Raw genomic sequence first — 26,771 nt, 5'->3', positions numbered from 1 at the left:
ATGTCCCTGGTGATGGTATAGTAATGTTTTCATTGAATGTTATCTAGTGATGTCCCTGGTGATTGTTATCTAGTGATGTCCCTGGTGATGGTATAGTAATGTTTTCATTGAATGTTATCTAGTGATGTCCCTGGTGATTGTTATCTAGTGATGTCCCTGGTGATGGTATAGTAATGTTTTCATTGAATGTTATCTAGTGATGTCCCTGGTGATTGTTATCTAGTGATGTCCCTGGTGATGGTATAGTAATGTTTTCATTGAATGTTATCTAGTGATGTCCCTGGTGATTGTTATCTAGTGATGTCCCTGGTGATGGTATAGTAATGTTTTCATTGAATGTTATCTAGTGATGTCCCTGGTGATTGTTATCTAGTGATGTCCCTGGTGATGGTATAGTAATGTTTTCATTGAATGTTATCTAGTGATGTCCCTGGTGATAGTATAGTGATGTTTTCATTGATTGTTGTCAAGTAATGTCCCGGTGATGGTATAGTAATGTTATCTAGTAATGTCCCTGGTGATGGTATAGTAATGCTATCTAGTGAGGTTCCGTTCGATTGTTATGTTGCATGTAGTCATAAGATTGAACAAAAACAACCACTTCGACTTTGAAGATGGATTGTTTAGATTCTATTGATTTCACATAATTTAGGGGATTTTAAGAGAGTAATTTTGCGGTAATTTGAAATGTCATTTTGATGCATGTATTGTGAATAACAGAAACATTACCTGTGCCATGGGGCCATGTTATCTCAAAACTTCTTTCCATCTACTTCCAATTTGTCCTCGTCTCGTTGCTCGGCAATATTTCTCTGACGGCAGATATCTCATTGTGGATTATGCCATTTATGGACAGAAATCACCAGTACTGAACTTTGTGAGTATTATATACGACTATCCCATGTATGTGAATGATAAACAGTTCCCAGCCTAACCTCCTGGTGGGGAATGGGTCTGAAGCAGGAAAGTCTTTAACCACACTCATACATTGTGTTTTCTATGATTTATTGAAATTGATACATAATATTGCTGCAGCCATATATAGCAGTCTCCATTGACTAACTGACGGACTCTTTGAGCAGTCATTTCATAAATGTCCTTCAAGATGCTTTACAATCTATCGACAATTGCCAGAATGGATGACCAGACACTGGACCAGTGATGCTATCAAGGTCATTTTGAGGTCAGGGAAAAATCACTGGTCATAAAGACATCAGTGGCAGAGCAGTGGGGGTCGTCTGAAATAAGTGTTATTATTTGTCATTTCTGGTAAACCAATGTCAGCTCTGTTAAGGTGATAAGTATCATTTGTGCAGAATACTATCATGTATTGTATATCATATAGGATCATGTAGTATAGTACAACATACAACGCTGTATAGGATACTGTACATCAAAGTATAGTTTGATAGATTTCTGAACTTGATAATGTATAGTTTATGATAATATAGTGTACTTGATGACATAAAATAAAATAAATAGACCCCCTTGACCTTTGACCCTGTATTGTGAATGATCTGGGATGGTTGCAAAGTGATTCCTTGACCTTTGACCCTGTGTTGTGTATAAGCAGGAATGGTTGTACAGTGATCTTATGTTGACCCATATTGTGTATGACCTGGAATGGTTGAACAGTGACCCCTGACCTATGACCCTGCATTATGTATGGTGTGAAATGGTTATTCAGTGGTACTATGTGGGAAATGACAGCATGTTCTGTAAAACAGTTTATAATAGAGCTGCCATCTGTTTGTGTATTAGATACTGCCCCAATAGTGTGGTTCAGACCTCAAAATAGAGGTTTTATCCCCTGGGGTACACAGGCTCAGGTTTTGGTGTACTGATGTTGGGTGAAGACAGCTTTCTCAGTTCAGCTAGGTACAAGTCTCAGACATTGTGGATCACATATCAATTATTACATCCACCATAATAGTTATCTTCATCTCCTTTGTTGTCCGTACTGTTCTGACTGTTCACACGTAACAATGAATAAGACCCCCACTTCCTGGAGGTTACTCCTAGCTAGTAATTCCATTCAAACTGATTATATTGCTATACACACATGAGCATATGTGTATACCTATCATAGCCTAACAATCTAGTAAATTATTGTCTGACTTTACGGTTTTACTGCAGAAGGCTGTCATGGTAGAGGATACAGTACTAGACATAAAGTGTAGGGATGCTTGCAAGTTTAATGGTAAAACTGATAGCACCACATGTATGTTAGGGAAGAAAGCACTATTGTAATGAGGTGCTCAATAAACATTCTCTAAAATATTGAGGTCATATGTGTTTCCATTTTTCTCTACAATGCTGTTTGATATTTGTTTTAGAAAATGCCTTATGGCTTTGAAACATAATGCTTATTACCAGGAATGCTTTTCATTTAGGATGATGACACAGAGCAAAAGAGTGCATCCGGCCCTGTCTGCACTTTCAGTTTGGTGGTGAATAGTAGCTGTTAAAACATGGATACTGGATGTCATTTATCACTTGAAGTATGACAAGTGTCCTCTATTTAGTTTTTGTCACATCTCACACATCAGGTGGAACCACAAATCAGAGAGATCTCAGAAATCAGGTGGCATCACCAATCCTCTGATATCAATGGAACCATCTGTCTAGGACTTAATGTGATGTACATGTACCGGATGGCACCACATGTATTTATGCTGGAATCCCTTAACACCTAATAATATCAACGGTTTATTACATCAGGTGGCACCTCCGGACTATAATCTCAGACATTAGGTGGTGTCAAATCTCTATGTCTTAAAATCTATTATATCAGGTACCACCTGTCTGTGTCCATTTATCTCTTACACCAGAGGACAACACCTGTCTGTATCATCTAATCTCTGACACCAGGTGGCACCACCTGTCTTTGTCTGCTGATCTTTGACACCAAGTGGCACCACCTATCTTTGTCCTTTTATTTCTGACACCAGGTACGTGGCACCACTTGTCTTTGTCCTTTGATCTCTAATACTAGGTGGCAACACTTGTCTTAGTTTTCTGATCTCTGACACCAGGTGGCACCACCTGTCTTTGTCTGCTGATCTTTGACACCAAGTGGCACCACCTATCTTTGTCCTTTTATTTCTGACACCAGGTACGTGGCACCACTTGTCTCTGTCCTTTGATCTCTAATACTAGGTGGCAACACTTGTCTTAGTTTTCTGATCTCTGATACCAGGTTGCACAACCTGTCTTTGCCCGCTGATCTCTGACACCAGGTGGCATCACCTGTATTGTCTGCTGATCTTTGACACCAAGTGGCACCACCTATCTTTGTCCTTTTATTCCTGACACCAGGTACGTGGCACCACTTGTCTCTGTCCTTTGATCTCTAATACTAGGTGGCAACACTTGTCTTAGTTTTCTGATCTCTGACACCAGGTGGCACCACCTGTCTTTGTCTGCTGGTCTTTGACACCAAGTGGCACTACCTGTCTTTGTCGGCTGATTTCTGACACCAGGTGGCATCACCTGTCTTTGTCCGCTGATCTCTGACAACAGGTGGCGCCACCTGTCTTTGTCCGCTTATCTCTAACACCAGTGGCACCACCTATCTTTGTCCTCATGATTTTGTCTTCTTTTCTAGGACACTAGGTGGTTCCGTCTGTTTAGGCCCACTGATCTGTGACACCAGATGATATTATGTGTTTACGTCCTTTTATCATTAATATTCGGTGGCACCACATGTCTAGGTCATCTAATCTGTGACACTACGTCGCTAGCTTCCTGGGTCTCTAACTTGAAATATCATTTAACACTTCCTGTCTATGTGGTTTAATATCAGAAATTGTGTGATATCATCTGTTGGAGTTTTCTAACTGGTGATACCAGGAGTCACTTCCTCTCTGGCTCACTCATCTGACATTAGATAGTACCACCTATCTTGGTCCTCTAGCCTTTTCCACCACATCTCTTTATAGTTTCATTCTTTAAACCAGGTAGCACTACTTGTCTGGGTCCCCTTATCTGTTACACCAGGTGGCAGCACCTGTCTGGTTATTCTAATCTGTTGACACTAGATGGCGCCATCTGTCTGGTACCTGTCACCTTAATTGAATTGATATTTATGTGATAAGAAAACTATAGTTCTAAGTCTATGACCTTATACAGGAGTTCATTATTACAAGACTTACTACCTTTGGAGTCAGATGGGGATTAAGTTGGGGAAGTTTTAAGTCTTCCCCGCCCCAGACATCAAACTGGGCACCACAGCCAAGCAATTTGGGCATTTATTTTCATGAGACAATATGGAGGATCAATAGTGTTTGTACCTTTGAGCTGTGGTCTTTGCCACACCGTTGCAAGGATTGCCCCATGGTTAAAGTCATCAATATGAGTTTGGCCAGGAATTACGGCAGACCAATAACCTGAAGAGTTACAGCGTGGGGCAGACAGAAGCTAGTCTGATCAGTAATTGGCCAGAAGCTTAGCCAAGCTCAGCCTACAGGATCACAGAAATTGAAAGACCATACACTCATAACACAACACATACACAAATATCTGTATTTGATTATTTTCTGTTGTTAAGTACATGTTTATAGATTTTGTTTCTCATATCGACAAGAAAATGTGGTCAGAATGAGACGAAGTTACCACATATAGACATAATCAGCATTGCAACAACATTCTCTGAACACGACATTGTTACATAAATATGATCCGATATATCAAAATTGTTGTAGAATATTGACATTTAAAAAACATCCACTGAACATCAAAATGTCATACAGACAGGATCAGATAAAAATCACTGGTATGCCTCCTATAAATGAGGTTTCCTTGCTGGTTCATCACTGCCCCTCATCCTTGATATTTGACCGACACATTTCATTTGATTGTAAGATAGGCAACAGTGTATGACATGTGCCGCTGAAGATGATTCCAATGCTTTACGTGAGAATGACCTTCAACTTTTGCTTGAATGTTATGAGAATGGCAATGATTGCCACTTTTGAAACTGTCCTTTGAAGCAGGCTGTGAAGCAGGCTGTGAAGCAGATGATGGTTGAGGTCCCTGTGGACTCTGCCTGGCCCATTAACCGTCCGCGTTAATCATGCACGCTGCATGTGTGCACACTGCCCTTCATCACAGCAGTCATGCAATGCCACCATCCTTTGTACAGTGTTGATGGTACTATAGTTATAGAGGTACTTTTGTTTGATTGGACTTTTGGGTTAACTTTATGCATTGTGTACCTAGGTAATCATTTCTATACCTGTTGTGCATATATTCACCTACAGGTTAATTGCATTTTTTGTTTTGATCTTCAGATAAACTTTCAAGAATTGCATTGTGGGATGTTTAGCTTGCTTTCTCTCACTTTCTTTTGTGATTCTTGCTTTGTGGCAGATCCTTTTACAGTTCCTGTGAGAAGCATAGGTGGGTGATTTAAATGTTATTTAACCTTGTATTGTTTTGTTTCACTTTTGTGATGCTTTTATTGGAACAAGTTGAGTGGACATAGATTCAGCACTGCTGCTGTACTATAAACTTAAGATAAGTGAAGAGGACATAGATTCAGCACTGCTGTGGGACTATTAAGACATCTGGAATGGGCATAGATTCAGCACTGCTGCTGTTCTATAAAGACAATTCAGTGGACATAGATTCAGCAATGCTGCTGTACTATAAACTTAAGATAAGTGAAGTGGACATAGATTCAGCACTGCTGTGGTACTATTAAGACATCTGGAATGGGCATAGATTCAGCACTGCTGCTGTTCTATAAAGACAAGTTCAGTGGACATAGATTCAGCACTGCTGCTGTACTATTAAGACATCTGGAATGGACATAGATTCAGCACTGCTGCTGTTCTATAAAGACAAGTTCAGTGGACATAGATTCAGCACTGCTGCTGTTCTATAAAGACAATTCAGTGGACATAGATTCAGCAATGCTGCTGTACTATTNTGCTGCTGTACTATAAACTTAAGATAAGTGAAGTGGACATAGATTCAGCAATGCTGCTGTACTATCAAAACATGTGAAATTATCATAGATTAGCAATGCTGCTTTATTATAAAGACAAGTTGACTGGACAAAGATTCAGCACTACTGCTGTAATATAAAGACAAGTGAAGTTGATGTAGATTTAGCACTGCTGCTGTACTATAAAGACAAGTTGAGTGGACATAGATTCAGCACTGCTGCTGTACTATAAAGACAAGTTGAGTGGACATAGATTCAGCACTGCTGCTGTACTATAAAGACAAGTTGAGTGGACATAGATTCAACAATGGTGCTGTACTAAGACAAACCCACATCTTAAGTATACTTGATGTGTCCCCATAGAGATTTCTTCCAATCCTACAATTTGACAACTTCTAGGGGTGTCTGTGTCCCTGTAGGGATGTCTTCCTCTAAACTTGAACCTATAGACCACCTAGTATACTATATATACACAATGAAATGTAGGGAGAACTCTTCTCATAGTTTACAGATAAACTTTGGAACAATGACTGCTCGACAGCCTAACAATCTAGTTTGTTTTCATCCATTTTTGTTATATATACCAGGATAGATAGTTTGTTGGGGATTCAGATGACTAGCAGAATAACCGTAGATAAAGCTTGGACTTGCTTAGGGGATTTTCTGAAGCCCTTCAATGACTTCTGACATATCAGCAATTTCAGGGTCAGGAAGTGTTGTCATGCCTTGTCCTTTCTCAAAGCAGAGATTTGTATTATTTTCTAAACCAAAAAAATGAAAAAGTGTCTATAACTAGGCATTACAGTCAGTGTATAATTTGATCTGGAGAGAGCTAAGCCTCAGAGAAACCTATATGTTTTGTGCCAGTCAAACAGTCGTGTATTGGTTGCCATTTTCATGATCACCAATACGTTTGGCAGCTTTCTGTTATTCAAACGCCAAATATACCCTGATCCTATTTGATGGTGGAGAAATGAGATTATGTTGTCATGCAGACAATCATGTATGACATTTATCCCTGCAGGTCTTGAAGTTCCCCTCAGTGTAGCAGAGTACAGACCTGTTCACTTAATCCCCTCCCTGTGCTGGCTGACAGTTGGGGAGAGGGGCTCCATAGTGACAGTATTGGGGTTGATGAGGGTGGTAAGGAAACCATCCACTTTGCAGGAGATGATTAGAAGAGGGAGTAATATTAAGAGCTGACACTGGAGGTCAAGACACTATTCTCCTTGCTGGAGATGGCAGAAGGAGGGGTTATTACTATTTTTAGCTCACCTGGCACGAAGTGCCAAGTGAGCTAATGCCGTGGTGCGGCGTCCGTCCGGCGTCCGGCGTCCGGCATCCGGCATCAATATTTTACTATAAATGACTTCTTCTTAATAACCAAAAGGCCTATGGTGATGATATTTGGCCAGAAGCAAACTGGGATGAAGGGCTACAAAGTTTGTTAAAATTAATGACCTTCACCCATTTTCAAGGTCACAGGGGTCAAATATGTGAAAAACTTTAAACATCTTCTTTTCGATAACCAAACTGCCCAGGGAGATGATATTTGGCCAGTAGCATGCTTGGGTGAAGGGCTACCAAGTTTGTTCAAATAAATGACCTTCAATTATATTCAAGGTCACAGGGGTCAATTGTTTTAAAAAACCTTTAAACAACTTCTTCTGAATAACCAAAATGCCCAGGGTGATGATATTTGGCCAGTAGCATGCTGAGATGAAGGGCTACAAAGTTTGTTCAAATGAATGACCTTCACCCATATTCAAGGTCACAGGGGTCAAATATGTTAAAAACTTTAAACAACTTCTTCTCAATAACCAAAATGCCCAGGGTGATGATATTTGGCCAGTAGCATGCTGAGATGAAGGGCTACAAAGTTTGTTCAAATGAATGACCTTCACCCATATTCAAGGTCACAGGGGTCAAATATGTTAAAAACTTTAAACAACTTCTTCTGAATAACCAAAATGCCCAGGGTGATGATATTTGGCCAGTAGCATGCTGAGATGAAGGGCTACAAAGTTTGTTCAAATGAATGACCTTCACCCATATTCAAGGTCACAGGGGTCAAATATGTTAAAAACTTTAAACAACTTCTTCCCAATAACCCAAATGCCCAGGGTAATGATATTTGGCCAGTAACATGCTGAGATGAAGGGCTACAAAGTTTGTTGAAATGAATGACCTTCACCCATATTCAAGGTCACAGGGGTCAAATATGTTAAAAACTTTAAACAACTTCTTCTCAATAACCAAAATGCCAAGGGTGATGATATTTGGCCAGTAATATGCTGAGATGAAGGGCTACAAAGTTTGTTAAAATGAATGACCTTTACCTATATTCAAGGTCACAGGGGTCAAATATAATAAAAACATTAAACAACTTCTTCTGAATAACCAAAATGCACAGGGTGATGATATTTGGCCAGTAGCATGCTGGGATGAAGGATTACCAAGTTAGTTCAAATGAAAGACCTTGACCAACTTTCAAAGGTCAAAGGGGTCAAATGTCATAAAATCTTCAAACGACTTCTCCTCGATAACCAAAAGGCCCAGGGTACTGATATTGGGCCTGTAGCATGCTGGGATGAAGGGCTACCAAGTTTGTTTAAATTAATGACATTGACCCACTTTCAAGGTCACTGGGGTCAAATGTTGTAAAATCTTCATGCGACTTCATTTCAATAAGCAAAAGGGCCAGGGTACTGAAATTGGGCCTGTAGCATGCTGGGATGAAGAACTACCATGTTAGTTCAGATGAATGACCTTGATCCACTTTCAACCTAATGTCCTTGTTCGACAATCAACTTCAGAGGCGTCATATGCTTAAATCTCTAATAGGTTCTTATGAAATCTTAATATTACAAGTGTTAGATTAATAACAGGTGAGCGATGCAGGCCCATTGGGCCTCTTGTTTATTTTGTTTGCAATATCCACGAAGAAAAGCATTACTGTGTTATTTCACCAGTGCAACTTATCTAAATATTTGACTGCTATGATATATATCACACATCATTTTGTTATACAGAAAGTGATGTATATGACAACATTCTGTTATACAGGAAGTGAAGCATATGACACACATTCTGTTATACACGAAGTGAAGTATATGACACACTTTTTCTATTATACAGGAAGTGAAGTATATGATACACATTCTGTTATACAGGAAGTAAAGGATTATAATGATATACACATTCTGTTATACAGGAATTGTAGTATTTAACACACATTCTGTTATACAGGAATTGTAGTATTTAATTGACACACATTCTGTTATACAGGAAGTGAAGTATAATGATACACATTCTGTTATACAGGAATTGTAGTATTTAATTGACACACATTCTGATATACAGGAAGTGAAGTATAATGATACACATTCTGTTATACAGGAATGTAGTATATGACCACATTCTGCTATATAGGAAGTGAAGTATATGACAACATCCTGTTATACAGGAAGTGAAGTATATGACAATATTAGTTCAGGATTTTTGGCAGGGTATACGGAATGGTATGTCCCTAAAGGGTTTCGTATTTCCTGAGGCCGAAGGAAATACAAAATCCTGTAGGGTTATACCATCCCGTATACCCTGCTAAAAATCTGTGTAACAAATTTATTACCCCTTTGAGTCTTTTATATTGGTTTTGTACAGTTCCCCGTCAACTTTTCTGTTGTCAAGATAAAAATGGCACAGTACCTCATTTAGTTTCGATTTATCAAATTCCTCTAACTGTTCTTCCTGATTCTTTTCTTTTAAATATGTCCTCAGCATGTTTGCTGCTCGTCTGTTCGACTTTTGTGTGTTTTGTGGCACATAGTTTGCCCTTTTGGTGAGTATTTCCTCATCAGTATGCGAAGCGAAACGTTTTGCCATTTTGTAAACAGCGAAGCAGACGACAAATGTGAGTTGTCTCCCGTTGCACGGCCGCAAGATACAAAGACACGTGACCCGTATACCCCTTGTAAAATCATGTGATTCCACCGTATTACTGCTGAGAATCACGTGACATGACCGTAAACCCCCTGAGATTTTCGTATACCCCCTGAGATTTACGAATGCGGTTTGGTACACTGTAGTTTTTAATCAATCAAATTCCTAGATTTTTCTCAAAGGGGTAATAACATTCTGTTATACAGGAAGTGAAGTATATGATACACATTCTGTTATATAGGAAGTGAAGTATATGACAACATTCTGCTATACAGGAAGTGAAGTATATGATACACATTCTGCTATACAGGAAGTGAAGTATATGACAACATTCTGTTATACAGGAAGTGAAGTATATGACAATTAACATTCTGCTATACAGGAAGTGAAGTATATGACAACATTCTGTTATACACTAAGTGAACTATATATGATACACCTGCTGTTATTAAGGAAGTGAAGCATATGACAATATTCTGTTATACATGAAGTGAAGTATATGACAACTTTCTGTTATAAAGGAAGTGAAGCATATGACAACATTCTGTTATACATGAAGTGAAGTATATGACAACACTCTGTTATACAGGAAGTGAAGTATATGACAACATTCTGTTATAGACAAAGTGAAGTATATGACAACATTCTGTTATACAGGAAGTAAAGCATATGATACACATTACGTTGTACAGAAAATGTTGGATATGAAAGACATTCTTTCGGTTTTACAGGAATTACAGGATATGACGCATTCTTTCTGTTCATTGTAAGTGTAGAATATGACACCCTTGTCGGGACCACAGTTAAGGTTCTCTATAGGACCAGCATCTCTGTATATAAAAATCTAGTATGAGTAGATTTCTCATCAATCATGTAGGAAAGTAATCAGACGAAAAACAATGAGCTTGTCACCTCTCATTCTCAGTCATTGTGTCAGTGACGAACCCTTGGAGGGTCACCATCAACACCCATTCTCATCAAACAGTTGCGAATGAAGAGGATTGAAAAAATATATATATTCATCATTCAAATTAACATGTATAGTTTTTAAATAAAATATACTTTGTTTTGAAATCTGGATTGGTGCAAATTAGAACATTTTCTATTATAAATGTGTTGTTGAGCAAATAATACTAAATATACTGTATAACACAAAATGTTCGTGGGTGCTTTCCTTCATGGTTTGAAGCCATCTAGATCATTTCGTACGTGGTACAAACTTTCGTGAACAACCTATTATAACGAACAGTAGACACGTATATCATTCAAATTCGTTGTATTTATTTTCGTGGTTCATGGCAACAATGATAACCATGAATGTTTTTACACAACGAACATTTCATGTTATACAGTAGATTTTAATGCAAAACATTGAAAGGGTTGACATTCATAGAAAGTTCTAAAACAATCATATATTTTCTTTTGTCCCAAACACATGACATCAAGTAAGGTTTTTGTGATCTATTTATTCCAATCACAGCATTTGACATCAGATGTCCTTTGAGGATAATGTAAAAATTGCAGAATTCTCCTTTCCTGTTGTGTGTAGGCATACATAGGTGATCTGAAATGCTTCCTCTCTTTATGGTCCAAATGTCCCTTTTGGATTTCTGTCCAAAAGTACACTTTTCCCCGATATGTGTTTTTTTTCTGTTTTAAATCAATAATGTATTTTCAGAATCATTTAAAAATCCTCTTCTAAGTAGATTAACAAATCTCAAATTGTATAATTTCTCTTTTAATAAAAGTTAAATTTAAAGTAAATTAATAATATGGCTCTAGAAAATTTGATTTTTTTCTATATTGAAAAATATCCATACAGAAATTTGATAATTTAAGAATTAATCAACAATGGTCTTATTTAGTGAGGCTGTCTTATGGTATTATTAAAGTTTGAATAAGGATTTTTTTGAAGATATAGGCTGTTCCATCAATATCACACATTGGTCAGAGTTCCCCGTCTTCGTGTGTCAATGTTCCCCGTGTGATTGATCATATGTACAGCTGTGTCCTTCACCTTCCTCAGAGCATCCTATTATCTTATTGAATTAGGAGGTGTAATTGCTTTTGTATTTTTTGTTAGACATAAAAAAAAAAAAAATGAGATGTAATGTAAAAACAAGATTAATCAAGATATCACATGTTCTATAGTTCAAACTTGCCGTCAAAATCTGAATTTTCTGCAGTGCTCGGCTAGAAAAACGGGGTTTATTAAAGAAGATACACTTTTGGAAATAAATGTCATATCCAACTACTTCAGTAATCTATTATCAAACTGTGTTTGCAAGTTAATTATAAATTATGGAGGAAATGACTTTGTCTAGTTCCTATTGTGGAAGGATCTTGTTGGCTGGTAATAGGTCTGTTTTTAATAATATTTTAGTACACACTGATGTGTCCAGAGTACAGTTTTATGTCTTGGTTAAGTGCAGGGTGCAAAGACATTGATTTCCATATGATCTATGCTAACTTGTTTATAACTGAATTCAAGGAAAATTATTTTATCAAACATTTTTATCTCTACCAAGTTTGCATCATAATGAAAAAATTGGTGTTTATGGCAATTTATTCTGCATCAGATTTATTTGACTGACATCTTCTATATATGAGCTATTAGAGAGAAAATTCAATCAGTGATCACCACATATATAGAAATCAGCTTTGCTAAGGTTACTCAAACAGAAATCAGCTGTGAAAAGGTTACTCAAACAGAAATCAGCTATGATAAGGTTACTCAAACAGAAATCAGCTGTGATAAGGTTACTCATACAAAAATCAGCTGTGATAAGGTTACTCAAACAGAAATCAGCTGTGCTAATTAGCAAGGTTACTCAAACAGAAATCAGCTGTGATAGGGTTACTCATACAGAAATCAGCTGTGATAAGGTTAATCATACAGAAATCGGCTGTGATAGGGTAAGTGCTGTGAAATGATATTGAGCTTATATATATATAGTTGATAACACTTGTTGCTCCACAGTTTTATACATTAATTGTCCTATAAATCCACACTTGTATACTTTGTCCTACAATTCCAGTTTTATACTTTGTCCTACATTTCCAGTTTTATACATTAATTTTCCTTATAACTCCACACTTGCATGCTTTGTCCTACAGTTCCACAGTTTTATACATTAATTGTCCTATAACTCCACACTTGTATACTTTGTCCTACAATTCCACAGTTTTATACATTAATTGTCCTATATAACTCCACACTTTTATACTTTGTCCTACAATTCCACAGTTTTATACTTTGTCCTACAGTTCCACAGTTTTATACATTAATTGTCCTATAACTCCATGCACACTTGTATACTTTGTCCTACAGTTCCACAGTTTTATACATTAATTGTCCTCTAACTCCACACTTGTATACTTTGTCCTACAATTCCACAGTTTTATACATTGTCCTATAATTCCACAGTTTTATACTTTGTCCTACAATTCCACAGTTTTATACTTTGTCCTACAATCCACAGTTTTATACTTTGTCCTACAATTCCACACTTGTATACTTTGTCCAATATAATTCCACAGATTTATACTTTGTCCTACAATTCCACAGTTTTATACATTGTCCTACAATTCCACAGTTTTTTACATTGTCCTACAATTCCACAGTTTTATACTTTGTCCTACAATTCCACAGTTTTATACATTGTCCTACGATTACAATTCCACAGTTTTACACTTTGTCCTACAATTCCACAGTTTTACACTTTGTCCCACAAATCCACAGTTTTATACTTTGTCCTACAATTCCACACTTGTATGCTTTGTCATACACTCACTGCTATCTATTATTGCGATACCTCTGCACATCAGACATAGGTGAGCAATATTTAGGCTATATACTTGTATAAAAAGAATGTGATTTTAAGTTCGAAATTTTTAATGATCTTCAAACAGAACATTTCTTCAGATTTTGCTCCCAATTAACCATTCAAAAATGTATTAAGATTTTTCTTCACTTCAAATAATTCAAATCTCATATGATGATATATCTCAACAAGATAAGCTTTAAACCACTTCTCAAGATGAATGTCACCTCAAAGTGTGTGTTCCTAAAGAGTACTATTTAAAATAGCAGTATGAGACTTTAAAATTATTAATTGAATCTCAGCTAAGGAAAAAATTAAAGAGAAACATTTTTATGTTTGAATAAGAATGAAACGAAAATTGTTGTAGGAATTCTTTTGTTCAACATGGCTCAGAAATGAATGGGGATTTGCCACGACTGGTCCAGACTGATGGCAGGTGATTGTAGCATGTCCTGTTGAAGCTATCTAGACTTGCGCCCAGCACAGGTTGTTGGTGATAATCCGACAAATTAATTACATCAGCAGTTCAATATTTAATTGATAAATGCAACGCACCATGTACTTTAGGGACAAAATGATACATTTTTGTATCCTGACATTATATAGACATTGGAGAGAGAGCCCGGCAAATTACCCTAATGACAAATAAAATGTAATTGTCACTACATGTACTAGGATGTACCTCATAGTGTAGAGTGTTCAACACACACTGTCAGGTAATCACAGCTCCTCACCAAAACATTACAACCATCAAATAGGAGGATTTATAATAGAATTATCTGTGGTATTAATGTATTACCTGACAGAGCTCAAGCAGGAAGGAGAGGATGGAAATTGTGTGCACAGTATGTGATTCGTTTGGCAACATACTTTAGACTCATTGTTTGCATGTCACAACACATAACCAGTTTAAAGCATGTAGGCAGACTGCTGCTTTAGAGATCACACAACAACAGTATTATGTGAATTTTCTGTTATTATAGAGTTATAATTTTCAAAGTTCATTGAGTTACAGGTGAACATTCTGGGGCTTAATTGGTGTTTCTGAATGCAGGTCAATTCCTTTATATAATCTGGCTGTGACATTTTTGTGATTTCTGGTCTGTGCAATTTCACTTGCCAGTATGCAAACACATTTAACTGTTCAATTGTATCCTACAATATTTGTCTCCATTATGTCTAGGTTATTTTTAGTGAAAGAGCACAGCAGCCTATTTGTTCGGTTTTTATGTCTCAGAGTCTCTCAAAAGTGGCACTTGTAAAACATGGGAGGGTCACAGTAAGATTGGACAATGCTGACCAGAGTTCTCTTCGTCCATTTATCAGTCTAGGTTTTGGGAAAATAAACTGTTAAAGTTCTGGTACTGTATCAATCTAGACTCTAGGACTTTCTAAAGCTACATGTACTGGTAGGTTCTTGAATCTCACAATTGGGCTTTCAGTCAGTCTACAACTGTAGACTTAGCCCTCTGTAATACTAAATCCTTGGAATAACTGGACTAGTCCCAAGCTTAGAGTTTCCTCGATAGCTCTACCGAGTCCTTGCATTCCCATAATGACTTCTTGGTCCTAAGATTCCTTCTATGACTTTAAGACTTTAAGGATTTCCTTAAAGACTTTAAGACTTTCAGGAGTCCGTCAATTCATCTAAGACTTTTAGTATTTCCTCAATTACTTTTATGACTTTCAGGATTTCCTCAATCACTGTAAGATTTTTAGCAATTCTTCAAATATTTTCAAGACTTTCAGAATTTCCTCAATTACTATTTAGACTATTAGAATTTCCTCAATTACTATTGAGACTATTAGAATTTCCTCGATTACTATTTAGACTATTAGAATTTCCTCAATTACTATTTAGACTATTAGAATTTCCTCGATTACTATTAAGACTATTAGAATTTCCTCGATTACTATTAAGACTATTAGAATTTCCTCAATTACTATTAAGACTATTAGAATTTTCTCAATTACTATTAAGACTATTAGAATCTTCTCAATTACTATTAAGACTATTACGATTTACTTAGTTGCTATTAAGACTTCTGGGATTTCTTCTGTTACTTTTTAGACTTTCAGGAATCCATCAATTCATCTAAGAACTTTATGATTTCTCAATTACAATTAAGACATTTGTAATTTCCTGTATTGGTTTCCCTCAATTACTATAAGACATTGATTCCCTGAATTACTGCAAGTCCTTTTTTGACCCCTTCAATTACTATTTGTCCTTAGATCTCAGTTAGTTGAATTTCTTATTCATTTCTCCATATGTAAGACCCACTGTTAGGTTGTAGACTGAAATATGTTAATCTAACTTTGATGCGGCACCATGATCTACTGATAATGCAGACATTCAATTTCAAAAAATCATAAGAAAAATTAGAACCATGATATGATGACCAACAAAAGTCTGTCAAATGTCAGGAGTTAATTGAGAAGCAGCCTCACTTTGGTTAGGGGCAGTTCCCTGACGACTAGTGAATTACTCTCACTTCACCTTATAACCAAACGTCCCTTGGGACAAGACATTTACTGACATCTGGGGTGTAGGTCTATGGGGACACAATTTTACCTCTAAACTCCATAAACTGCTAATACAGCACCATGCAAGCAAGACACATTTGCAGCATATATTTAGTTGCATTTGTTTCTTTGCCACTGGTATTGGCCAGATCTACTGGGGGTATGTGTAATTTGATCTAAGACAGTGTAGATAGACATTGCTCTCTCTCTGTGGTGATAAACTTGGACATTAACATAATTATCATTGCATTTTCTGAAGTATCGATTTCAGGCATTATTTCTTTTCTAATATATAAAAAAAATTAGAATAATTAAGTTATATGCTTTATACTGTTGGATATGTTTTAAAATTAAATCTTGTAAAGAAATATAAACACTCAGTGTGGAATTTGATGACAAGTTTCATGGCTTTCTACAAATAAGTTAAGCAGACTTTCTGGATGATTAGATATTGGAATCATTGTTAAAACGGGAACATTTATGCTGGCTTCCTTTATCAAATTTAAATTTTATGTCACAATATTTGTGGGAAACAAACCTGTGCTAATGTCACTGATTTTGCTTTTGTTGAAATTGTATAATAGGTCGGCATCAAGATTTCTGATTTAGTCCTAAACAAGATTAGGATTAAGTGAATATAAATAAGTCTGTAGATGTATGTAATACAACATAGATTACGTTTACTTCACATTTTATTGCAAAGATATTTAATTTTCCAGAAATTAAAGTTTTTCATTTCAAAAGTGAAATGCTGTGATGGCATTTATGGTTGTGTGCCACACAATCTACATTTGTTTGTTTAATTGAATGATGGGACCATTTTGACTTATGAGTCGACGGGTTTTAAACTGTTAAAAATCCTATTCCAAAAAGCCTATTGAGCACAAAATGAGAAGGACATCTTAATTACAAGACGTGGTGTGAATTATCATACCTGAAAGTTTAATGTCACCTTTAATTTTACCTGCTTATGAGCAATATGACTATCTACACACCTATACTGACAATCTAAGTAGGTACAAAACAATAGACATAAGGAGATCAAGTATTCTATTGGTGAGAATAGTGGTAAAAACTGCACATCATCGATCGAGGCCTGCAGAGCTGTTTGTGGAGGGGTTAGTCAGACAGGTATATACCTCTTCAGTGATTAACCAGTGTATTTTGATATCCCAGCTAGTGTCTGTCAGGTGTGGACCATTCTCATGCATACTTCATGCTGGTGGTGGTAGTCTTAAGTGCAGACCTTGGGAACTCTAACGCACGACAAAGCGAAGGAGCACACTACTTTTTGTGATGTGTGTTTGTTGGTACGATGATGTGGTGGTGGTGGTGGTGGTGGTGGTGGTGGTGATTTATTCTGCTGCTGGAAGGGTATATACCCAGACACTAGGTGTGAAGGTGTGAATGTTGCCTGGCTGTTATAGCACATTTTAATTCTGAATTGCTGTGCTTACTGATTTATTAACCAGAAATTGTAAAGACAAGAGAGAATAAAATGACAGAAAGTTGTGGTCTTATGAACATTGATCAGATATTGTTCGCCAGCATGTTATTGTGACGGTAGCATACACTGGATGTGATTGTTTTGCTCTGCCAAAGTCTACACGCTACAGACAGGTGAGGGTAGGATACTCCTCTGTATTATCTACACACTACAGACAGGTGAGGGTAGGATACTCCTCTGTATTATCTACACACTACAGACAGGTGAGGGTAGGAAACTCCTCTGTATAATCTACACACTACAGACAGGTGAGGGTAGGATACTCCTCTGTATAGTCTACACACTACAGATAGGTGAGGGTAGGACACTCCTCTGTATTATCTACACACTACAGACAGTTGAGGGTAGGATACTCCTCTGTATTATCTACACACTACAGACAGGTGAGGGGAGGATACTCCTCTGTATAGTCTACACACTACAGATAGGTGAGGCTAGGACACTCCTCTGTATTATCTACACACTACAGACAGTTGAGGGTAGGATTCTCCTCTGTATTATCTACACACTACAGACAGTTGAGGGTAGGATTCTCCTCTGTATTATCTACACACTACAGACAGGAGAGGGTAGGAAACTCCTCTGTATAATCTACACACTACAGACAGGTGAGGTTAGGATACTCCTCTATATTATCTACACACTACAAACAGTTGAGGGTAGGATACTCCTCTGTATTAGCTACACACTACAGACAGTTGAGGGTAGGATACTCCTCTGTATTATCTTCCTGCTACAGACAGGTGAGGGTAGGATACTCCTCTGTGTTATCTACGCACTACAGACAGGTGAGGGTAGGATACTCCTTTGTATTATCTACACACTACAGACAGGGGAGGGTAGGATACTCCTCTGTATTATCTACACCCTACAGACAGGTGAGGGTAGGATACTCCTCTATATTATCTACACACTACAAACAGTTGAGGGTAGGATACTCCTCTGTATTATCTACACACTACAGACAGTTGAGGGTAGGATACTCCTCAGTATTATCTACACACTACAGACAGGTGAGGGTAGGATACTCCTCTGTATTATCTACCAGCTACAGACAGTTGAGGGTAGGATACTCCTCTGTATTATCTACACTCTACAGACAGGTGAGGGTAGGATACTCCACTGTATTATCTACACACTACAGACAGGTGAGGGTAGGATACTCCACTGTATTATCTACACACTACAGACAGGTGAGGGTAGGATACTACTCTGTATTATCTACCTGCTACAGACAGTTGAGGGTAGGATACTCCTCTGTATTATCTACCTGCTACAGACAGGTGAGGGTAGGATACTCCTCAGTATTATCTACACACTACAGACAGGTGAGGGTAGGAAACTCCTCTGTATCATCTACACACTACAGACAGGTGAGGGTAGGATACTCCTAAGTATTATCTACACACTACAGACAGGTGAGGGTAGGATACTCCACTGTATTATCTACACACTACAGATAGGTGAGGGTAGGGTACTCCTCTGTATTATCTACACACTACAGATAGGTGAGGGTAGGATACTCCACTGTATTATCTACACACTACAGACAGGTGAGGGTAGGATACTCCTCTGTATCATCTACACACTACAGACAGGTGAGGGTAGGATACAGGTGAGGGTAGGATACTCCTCAGTATTATCTACACACTACGGACAGGTGATGGTAGGATACTCCTCTGTATTATCTACACACTACAGACAGGTGATGGTAGGATACTCCTCTGTATTATCTACCAGCTACAGACAGTTGAGGGTAGGATACTCCTCTGTATTATCTACCTGCTACAGACAAGTGAGGGTAGGATACCCCTCTGTATTATCTACACACTACAGATAGGTGAGGGTAGGATACTCCACTGTATTATCTACACACTACAGACAGGTGAGGGTAGGATACTACTCTGTATTATCTGCCTGCTACAGACAAGTGAGGGCAGGATACCCCCCTGTATTATCTACACACTACAGATAGGTGAGGGTAGGATAATCCTCTGTATTATCTACACGCTACAGACAGGTGAGGGGAGGATACTCCTCAGTATTATCTACACACTACGGACAGGTGATGGTAGGATACTCCTCCGTATTATCTACCTGCTACAGACAGGGGAGGGTAGGATACTGCTCAGTATTATCTACACACCACGGACAGGTGATGGTAGGATACTCCTCCGAATTATCTACCTGCTACAGACAAGTGAGGGTGGGATACTCCTTTGTATTATCTACCTGCATCCCAAGGTTCTAAATTGATTTTGCAGCATTTGGATCATCTCTGACATGTGATATACTGCTGAAGAATTTCATCCCTTGATTTTTAACTACTCAAAAGACAAATTATCAATAGATCTTGATGGATATTTTGTCTATATTTCTTGTAGGAGTAAGGTAACTGTGAATCAATCTTTGCATTGAAAATATTTATTTAACATTTCAGTAAAAGATGCCGTGCTGCAGAGGGCTACCATGTATGATAGTGGTGTTTCTGATTCAGTTTGTCGGGGTCCTCTCAAGTCGAGGTAAGTACCTACAATTGAATTTAATCTTCAACAGCATTGTCTCATTGGTGGCACTATTTACTATTACACCAAGCCCTTTAGAGGTTTCCTGAGACTGAAGCCCTGACACTGGCCCCATTGGTGGCACTATTTACTATTAACACTTAGCCCTTTGGACGTTTCTTGAGACTGAAGCCCTGACCTGATTGGTGGCAATATTTACTATTACACCAAGCCCTTTGGAGGTTTCCTGAGACTGAAGTCCTGACACTGGCCCCATTGGTGGCACTATTTACTATTATACCAAGTCCTTAAAAGGTTTCCTGAGACTGAAGACCTGACACTGGCCCCATTGGTGGCACTTTTTACTATTATACAAAGTCCTTAAAAGGTTTCCTGAGACTGAAGCCCTGACACTGGCCCCATTGGTGGCACTATTTACTATTATACCAAGTCCTTAAAAGGTTTTCTGGGACTGAAGACCTGACACTGGCCCCATTGGTGGCACTATTTACTGTTACACTTAGTCCTTTAGAGGTTTCCTGAGACTGAAGACCTGACACTGGCCCCATTGGTGGCACTATTTACTATTATACCAAGTCCTTAAAAGGTTTTCTGAGACTGGTGATTTGGTACTCAGTCGCCCGCCGAGCGACAAATTTTAATCCCTGTTGCTCGTAGCTGCAGGATGATCGCGGAAGAAACGCCGGCTATATCAAGGTAGATCCGCCGGCTTCACATTGATAAGCCCTCCGCGACTATCCCGCGTTCATGGGTGATGGGGATTAAGTCTGGACAGAGAAAATACAGTATATTACTAGTTCAAGTTCAAGTTCAAGTTTTATTCAAACTTTGGACCATGTATGTGTCTGCTGTGGTCGCAGTTCCTGTCTACGGTACCACAGATGTACAATTACAATCGGCACACCGAACAGAAAGCGCTACTTAAATTCCCGAACGGAAAAGAAATAACGCCAGCACATACTAGGGGATGGGGGGGGGGATACGTTAATTAACAAATCATTACAAGTGTCTCCGTTTAGTATACATTGTATAAAATGTTATCACAGTTTACTGATCAACATAAGTTTATTGAAAAATCTACCGAGGCGGACAAGCCTACTGTCCCTGCACTGTGAAATCACCCAAAATTGTTGGTTGGCCTGAAACGTCAATCACACCTCAGCACAGTAGCCCTCCTGTCATAATGGGCAGAGCTTACGCAATACACCGCATCATGCGACTGATTAGATGGTGTGTATCGTCGAGGTGCCGCCCACTCAATTCCCCAAATTTTCGTATTTTTTGTGTGTTTATAGAAATGAAAAATAAAAAGACGGTTGAATTAAATTATGAACAGAATGAAAATATTGGTCCTTACAAGTCTACACTTTAAATAAATGTTTAATATGGTTCCTACCTCGCTAATTTCAAGTTACCTAATCTTATTTTATTCCGTGTGTATCAATTGGAGACAACAAGTATTCGTATTATTTCATGTGTAACTATTGCAATACAAAATTATATATAAAACAAAATCAATGAATAATATGAATATAATTTAGAAGTTTTAAACCAACTACGTTTTGAAAGTTAACTGTATTGCATATCTTTAATCATGATCCCTTTGACACTGTTAGGTTTCAATTTAAATAGTCTAATGTACCGTATTCCTTCACGGATGGTCATGTATAAATTATATATATATACATGTACATACACAGTATCATCGTAAGACCAGCTCTGCTCATATTCCTACAAGAATATTTCAGTTTTTGTCATATTTTCGTACTTTTAACTAATATATCTTGTTTCTATGTATAATACTTTTTGAAGAAAAAAATCAATCGCATTAAGTCCATCCCGGTCCTTACATTTGATCCACAGAATCTGTCGATGTTTTTATAAAAATTCAAACTAACGTTGTGATCCATTTTCATACGTTGGTATAGTGTCAAAATGATCCTGATATGTGTTAAAACTATGTAATATCAATACTTAATAAAATTACAACGAATGTCATTTCACACAAGAACGTTTATAATAATATAAAATGCCGCCGCCGTATATTCCGTAGACAAATCCACATCTATCTGTTGATCTCACGTTTCTTTCAATGCCAGCGTTCCAAACCAAATGCTATAAACTTCATTTCTTCTGTTTAAGAATAATAATACATATACAATTACAAATACAAATGGAAAATAATTAGGACACTACTTTGGAAAACTTCACACATGCTCAACAAAAGTGATAACCAGCATCCGATTACCATGTGTATAAATGTACATTTATTTCATTTCGATTATTACAATAGATACGTATTATAAACAAGATAATTTCTAAAGTATTTTTCAGGGGGGGAAAAAGTATGGGTAAACAAGATCTAGTTATACTAGTTATCGTACCGAGTATGTATTGTTAGTATCATATAAGAAATGCTTGTATTGCAGTTCTCTTTAAAATCGCCATTCCTATACAGAATATACAGCCCCAGGCGAAAAGCAGGTACTGGGAGGCCCAGCTGGGGGTTGGCCTCCCAAAGGAAAGTTTTTGAATTCAAGGTCTCTGGATCAAATTCCCGTGTTATGTGGAAATTTGGCGATTAGATTTAAGCAGACGTAATTTATGTCTCTGATTTTAATTTTGGAAAAAAAATTAGAAAACGTATTTATTGCATTTTTTTTTTAAATTTTACTTTAATTACGCAAGAAAGGTTTGAAATACACGTATATTAAATATGTTTTTACTCATCAAAATTATGTGTACTCATTTGCATATAGCTAGAAAGCTACGCGCCTGCACGATGAAAATGACAATAATAACCTAAGACATGAGATTGCAGCAAGATATGTTCTTCAACTTCTTGCGTAATTGTCAGTAGCAAGGTCACAGTTCACCTCATCAAATGATCTGGTAGACTTGTCCAATATTTGAGACACTAACGTCCTTTTTTACTAGCCAAAACAATAACCGGCGCTTGGACTTTTCTTACTGTAATAATTAGAAATTGTTCCAGATTGTTTTATAATTTTCAAGTACAGTTTCCTGTTTATACATTAAAGATGAATATGTCCAATATATTAACACACGAGTAGAATGGTAAAACTAACCATGCTTGACAACTTGAGACACCCTGCACCCTGTTAGCAGGCAGCTAGCTACCTGCTGTGGGTCAAGGGTCGCTGCCGCCGATACCTGTAGTGATGCAAACGCTTTTTACCCTCCGTTAGAATATGGACTAGCCAAAATCAGTCACATTTGGACGAAATATTAAATTTTAGGGTTGAAAGCATATCTCCAAATCATTCTGTGTCGTGTTTGTTTTGTAACATCTGTCAAGTTCGAAGGCCAACCGGACGCAAGGCTTCACTACGCTAATTAGAGACGAGACATTTTGTTTCGTTTACTGGTTCATAATATTTCCCTATAAACTTTCAAACAAATTGTACACTCAAGAAAATGGAAGAATTTTACACATCTCCGTTACTCGTCAAAGTATTTCGGCTTCACCTGATTGACATCGCATTACGTAATGTACATCAACAGCGCCACCTGTAACTAGGTCGTCGAAAGCAGCTGATTTTCTTTCGTGAATTTATGCCAACATCTGACTTCGAATACGAAATAGAGCAAGAATGGTTGGTGCAAATAGCTAACCATCCAAAACACTGTGCGCTGCTTAAACAACTGAAAGATAGCCTTGTGTTACTCAGAGACGTTAGTTATTGTTACCTTACATAATTGTTTTATTCCGACCGATTTCCACCTGATAATCGGACGTGAACGTAAATGATATTTTTTCGAACGTACCACTTTCTACTACTATATTGTATTGCATGAAATAGTCGTGCATACAACATATAAATATAGCATTCGGGCATCCTGGACTGTCAGTGCTATTCAATGTACAATACATTAGTTAGCTGCCGATCGACAAGTTAATCCCCAACGCTCATTCTCGCGGAGTGGGCGGCCCTCCCGTGACTTTGCTCAGGTGATTTCTCGGTGGGGCTTTAATCCCCTTCACCTGCTCGACGACTGTCGCCCGCGCGGGGTTTCAGTACTGTATAACACAGCTGGTACACTTCACTGTGCTACAAGTATAAATAACGGCTGATCTCAGGATTTCAACACTTTATTGTCATGTATTTAATTATATGCCTCTTTATTTAGATTACGGAAACGCTTGTTTACTCGTAAATATTTTATCCATTTTATTAACTACCAACTTCAGGGAAATACAGACAGTTAATCACCATACCACTTTCCCTGTTATTCCAAGGTCATAAAACCATAAATACTGTCATGGTATCTTATTGAGGATAATCCTCCTAATATTCAAAGAAGTTAATTGATGGTTATAGTAATATTGGTAGCCATTTCCATTGGTTGTGATAACGTTGTTCACCTGATTGCTACCATTGCTGCAGACAATTGTTTCAGAAAAATGTCAGGTTTTAAAATAACTTCCAAAATTGCCATCACTTGCTGAAATCTAAACACACATTTTCTGTTTTTAGCAATTTTAGCCGTCCATCTGAGGATGGAGGGCTGTTCAGGTCACCTTTCTTGGTCCGTCTGTCTGTTAACATTCTTAAATAATTCTTGTTATTGCTATTTCCCAAGATGTACTGGACAAATCATTTTGAAATTTCATGTGAAGGTTTCCCTAATGATCCTTAGTTGTGATTTTTCAAATTTGTGAAACTGATTACAAGAACTAGATGGCTGCGAGGTGTCCATTTTAGATTATGACTGTTAAAGTTTATTATAGCTATTTCGCAATTAAAAGGCAGATCTTGCTCAAAATGCAAATTCCCCCTTGTCTTTATTTGTGTATGTGATATTTTGAAACTGATTGCAATAACGGCTGCCAGGTGGCCTTTTTTTATTTCCATTAATTGCTCAGTTTAGGTATTAAATATAGTGATAACACTAAACACAGCCCAGTTTGAAGAGAAACTTACTGAAAGGTTATATTGTAGTATTCAGACTAATAAAACAAGAAGGATACGAAAAGAAATTTATCAATCACCTCTGACAATTGTAGATTATTTTAATTCGTGTGGTAGCCAGGATTGCTGTAGATTTGATATCACTGATGTAATATCCATATATACCTCTTGACGCCCGCTGTCGCTATGGTTTTAGTACCAGAATGTAATGCAGGTGACTCTCAAAGGTGACTTTATCTGCAGCCTCCGCAACAATTTCATCTCGAGATAGAGCTTAATCCTGTCAGCATCTTGTTAACAAATGTTTATATCTTAAGGTACCGCCTACAGCTTAGCAGTGTAGTTCTCTGTAACAGACATCTAGCTTTAGTATAACCTACAGATTAGCAGGTTAAGTCTATGTGACAAACATTAGTAACTTTAGTATAACCTACAGCTTAGCAGGTTGAGTCTATGTGACAAACATTAGTAACTTTAGTATAACCTACAGATTAGCAGGTTAAGTCTATTTGACAATCATTAGTAACTTTAGTATAACCTACAGATTAGCAGGTTAAGTCTATGTGACAAACATTAGTAACTTAAGTATAACCTACAGATTAGCAGGTTAAGTCTATGTGACAAACATTAGTAACTTAACTTAAGTATAACCTACAGATTAGCAGGTTAAGTCTATGTGACAAACATTTGTTACTTAACTTAGGTAAAACGTACAGACTAACAGGTTAAGTCTATGTGACAAACATTTGTAACTTAACTTAAGTATAACCTACAGATTAGCAGTTCAAGTCTATGTGACAAACATTTGTAACTTAACTTAAGTATAACCTACAGACTAGCAGGTTAAGTCTAGGTGACAAACATTTGTAACTTAAGTATAACCTACAGATGAGCAGGTTTAGTTTCAGTAACAAACATTCATAACTTATGTTTGTTTATACCTACAGGTCAGTTGGATAGGTTTCTGTTAAAAGGGTCCATAACTTATCTTAGGTATAACCTACTGCTTAGCAGGTTAAGTTTCTGTAACAAACAGTCTCACCTTTCTTTACTCAGGTGTAATCTAAATGATCACCATAGTTGGAAGTGATGACCTGTGTATAACAACCATACAGTAGTTGGAAGTGATGACCTTTGTATAATGAACATTGTTGGAAGTGACGACCTATGTATAATGAACATTGTTGGAAGTGACGACCTATGTATAATGACTATAGTTTGAAGTGATGACCCATGTATAACAACCATAGTTGGAAGTGACAACCTGTGTATAATGACCATAGTTAGAAGTGACAACCTATGTATGATGACCATAGTTGGAAGTCATGACCTGTTTTTAATTACCATTGTTGGAAGTGATGACCTGTGTATAATGACCATAGTTGGAAGTGATGACCTGTGTATAATGACCATTGTTGGAAGTGATTACCTTTGTATAATGACCATAATTGGAAATGATGACCTGTGTATAATGACCATTGTTGGAAGTGATGACCTGTGTATAATAACCATTGTTGGAAGTGATGACCTGTGTATAATGACCATTGTTGGAAGTGATGACCT

At 37.4% G+C, this 26,771-nt stretch overlaps 1 protein-coding gene across 1 annotated transcript in view; it reads left to right on the top strand.

Annotated features, from left to right (window-relative positions):
• Window positions 1–26,771, top strand: part of LOC110465704 (tolloid-like protein 1) — a 304,885-nt gene that overhangs the window by 135,050 nt on the left and 143,064 nt on the right. The window contains exon 3 of the mRNA XM_021521705.1: window positions 20,190–20,271. Coding sequence (XP_021377380.1) covers window positions 20,196–20,271 — 76 coding nt within the window. The 5' untranslated portion in view covers window positions 20,190–20,195. The remainder of the gene's footprint in view (window positions 1–20,189; window positions 20,272–26,771) is intronic.

The sequence above is a fragment of the Mizuhopecten yessoensis genome, unplaced genomic scaffold (genome assembly GCF_002113885.1).
Source record: "Mizuhopecten yessoensis strain PY_sf001 unplaced genomic scaffold, ASM211388v2 scaffold11099, whole genome shotgun sequence".
Classification (NCBI taxonomy): domain Eukaryota; kingdom Metazoa; phylum Mollusca; class Bivalvia; order Pectinida; family Pectinidae; genus Mizuhopecten; species Mizuhopecten yessoensis.
This window is presented reverse-complemented; position numbering and strand designations above follow the sequence as displayed.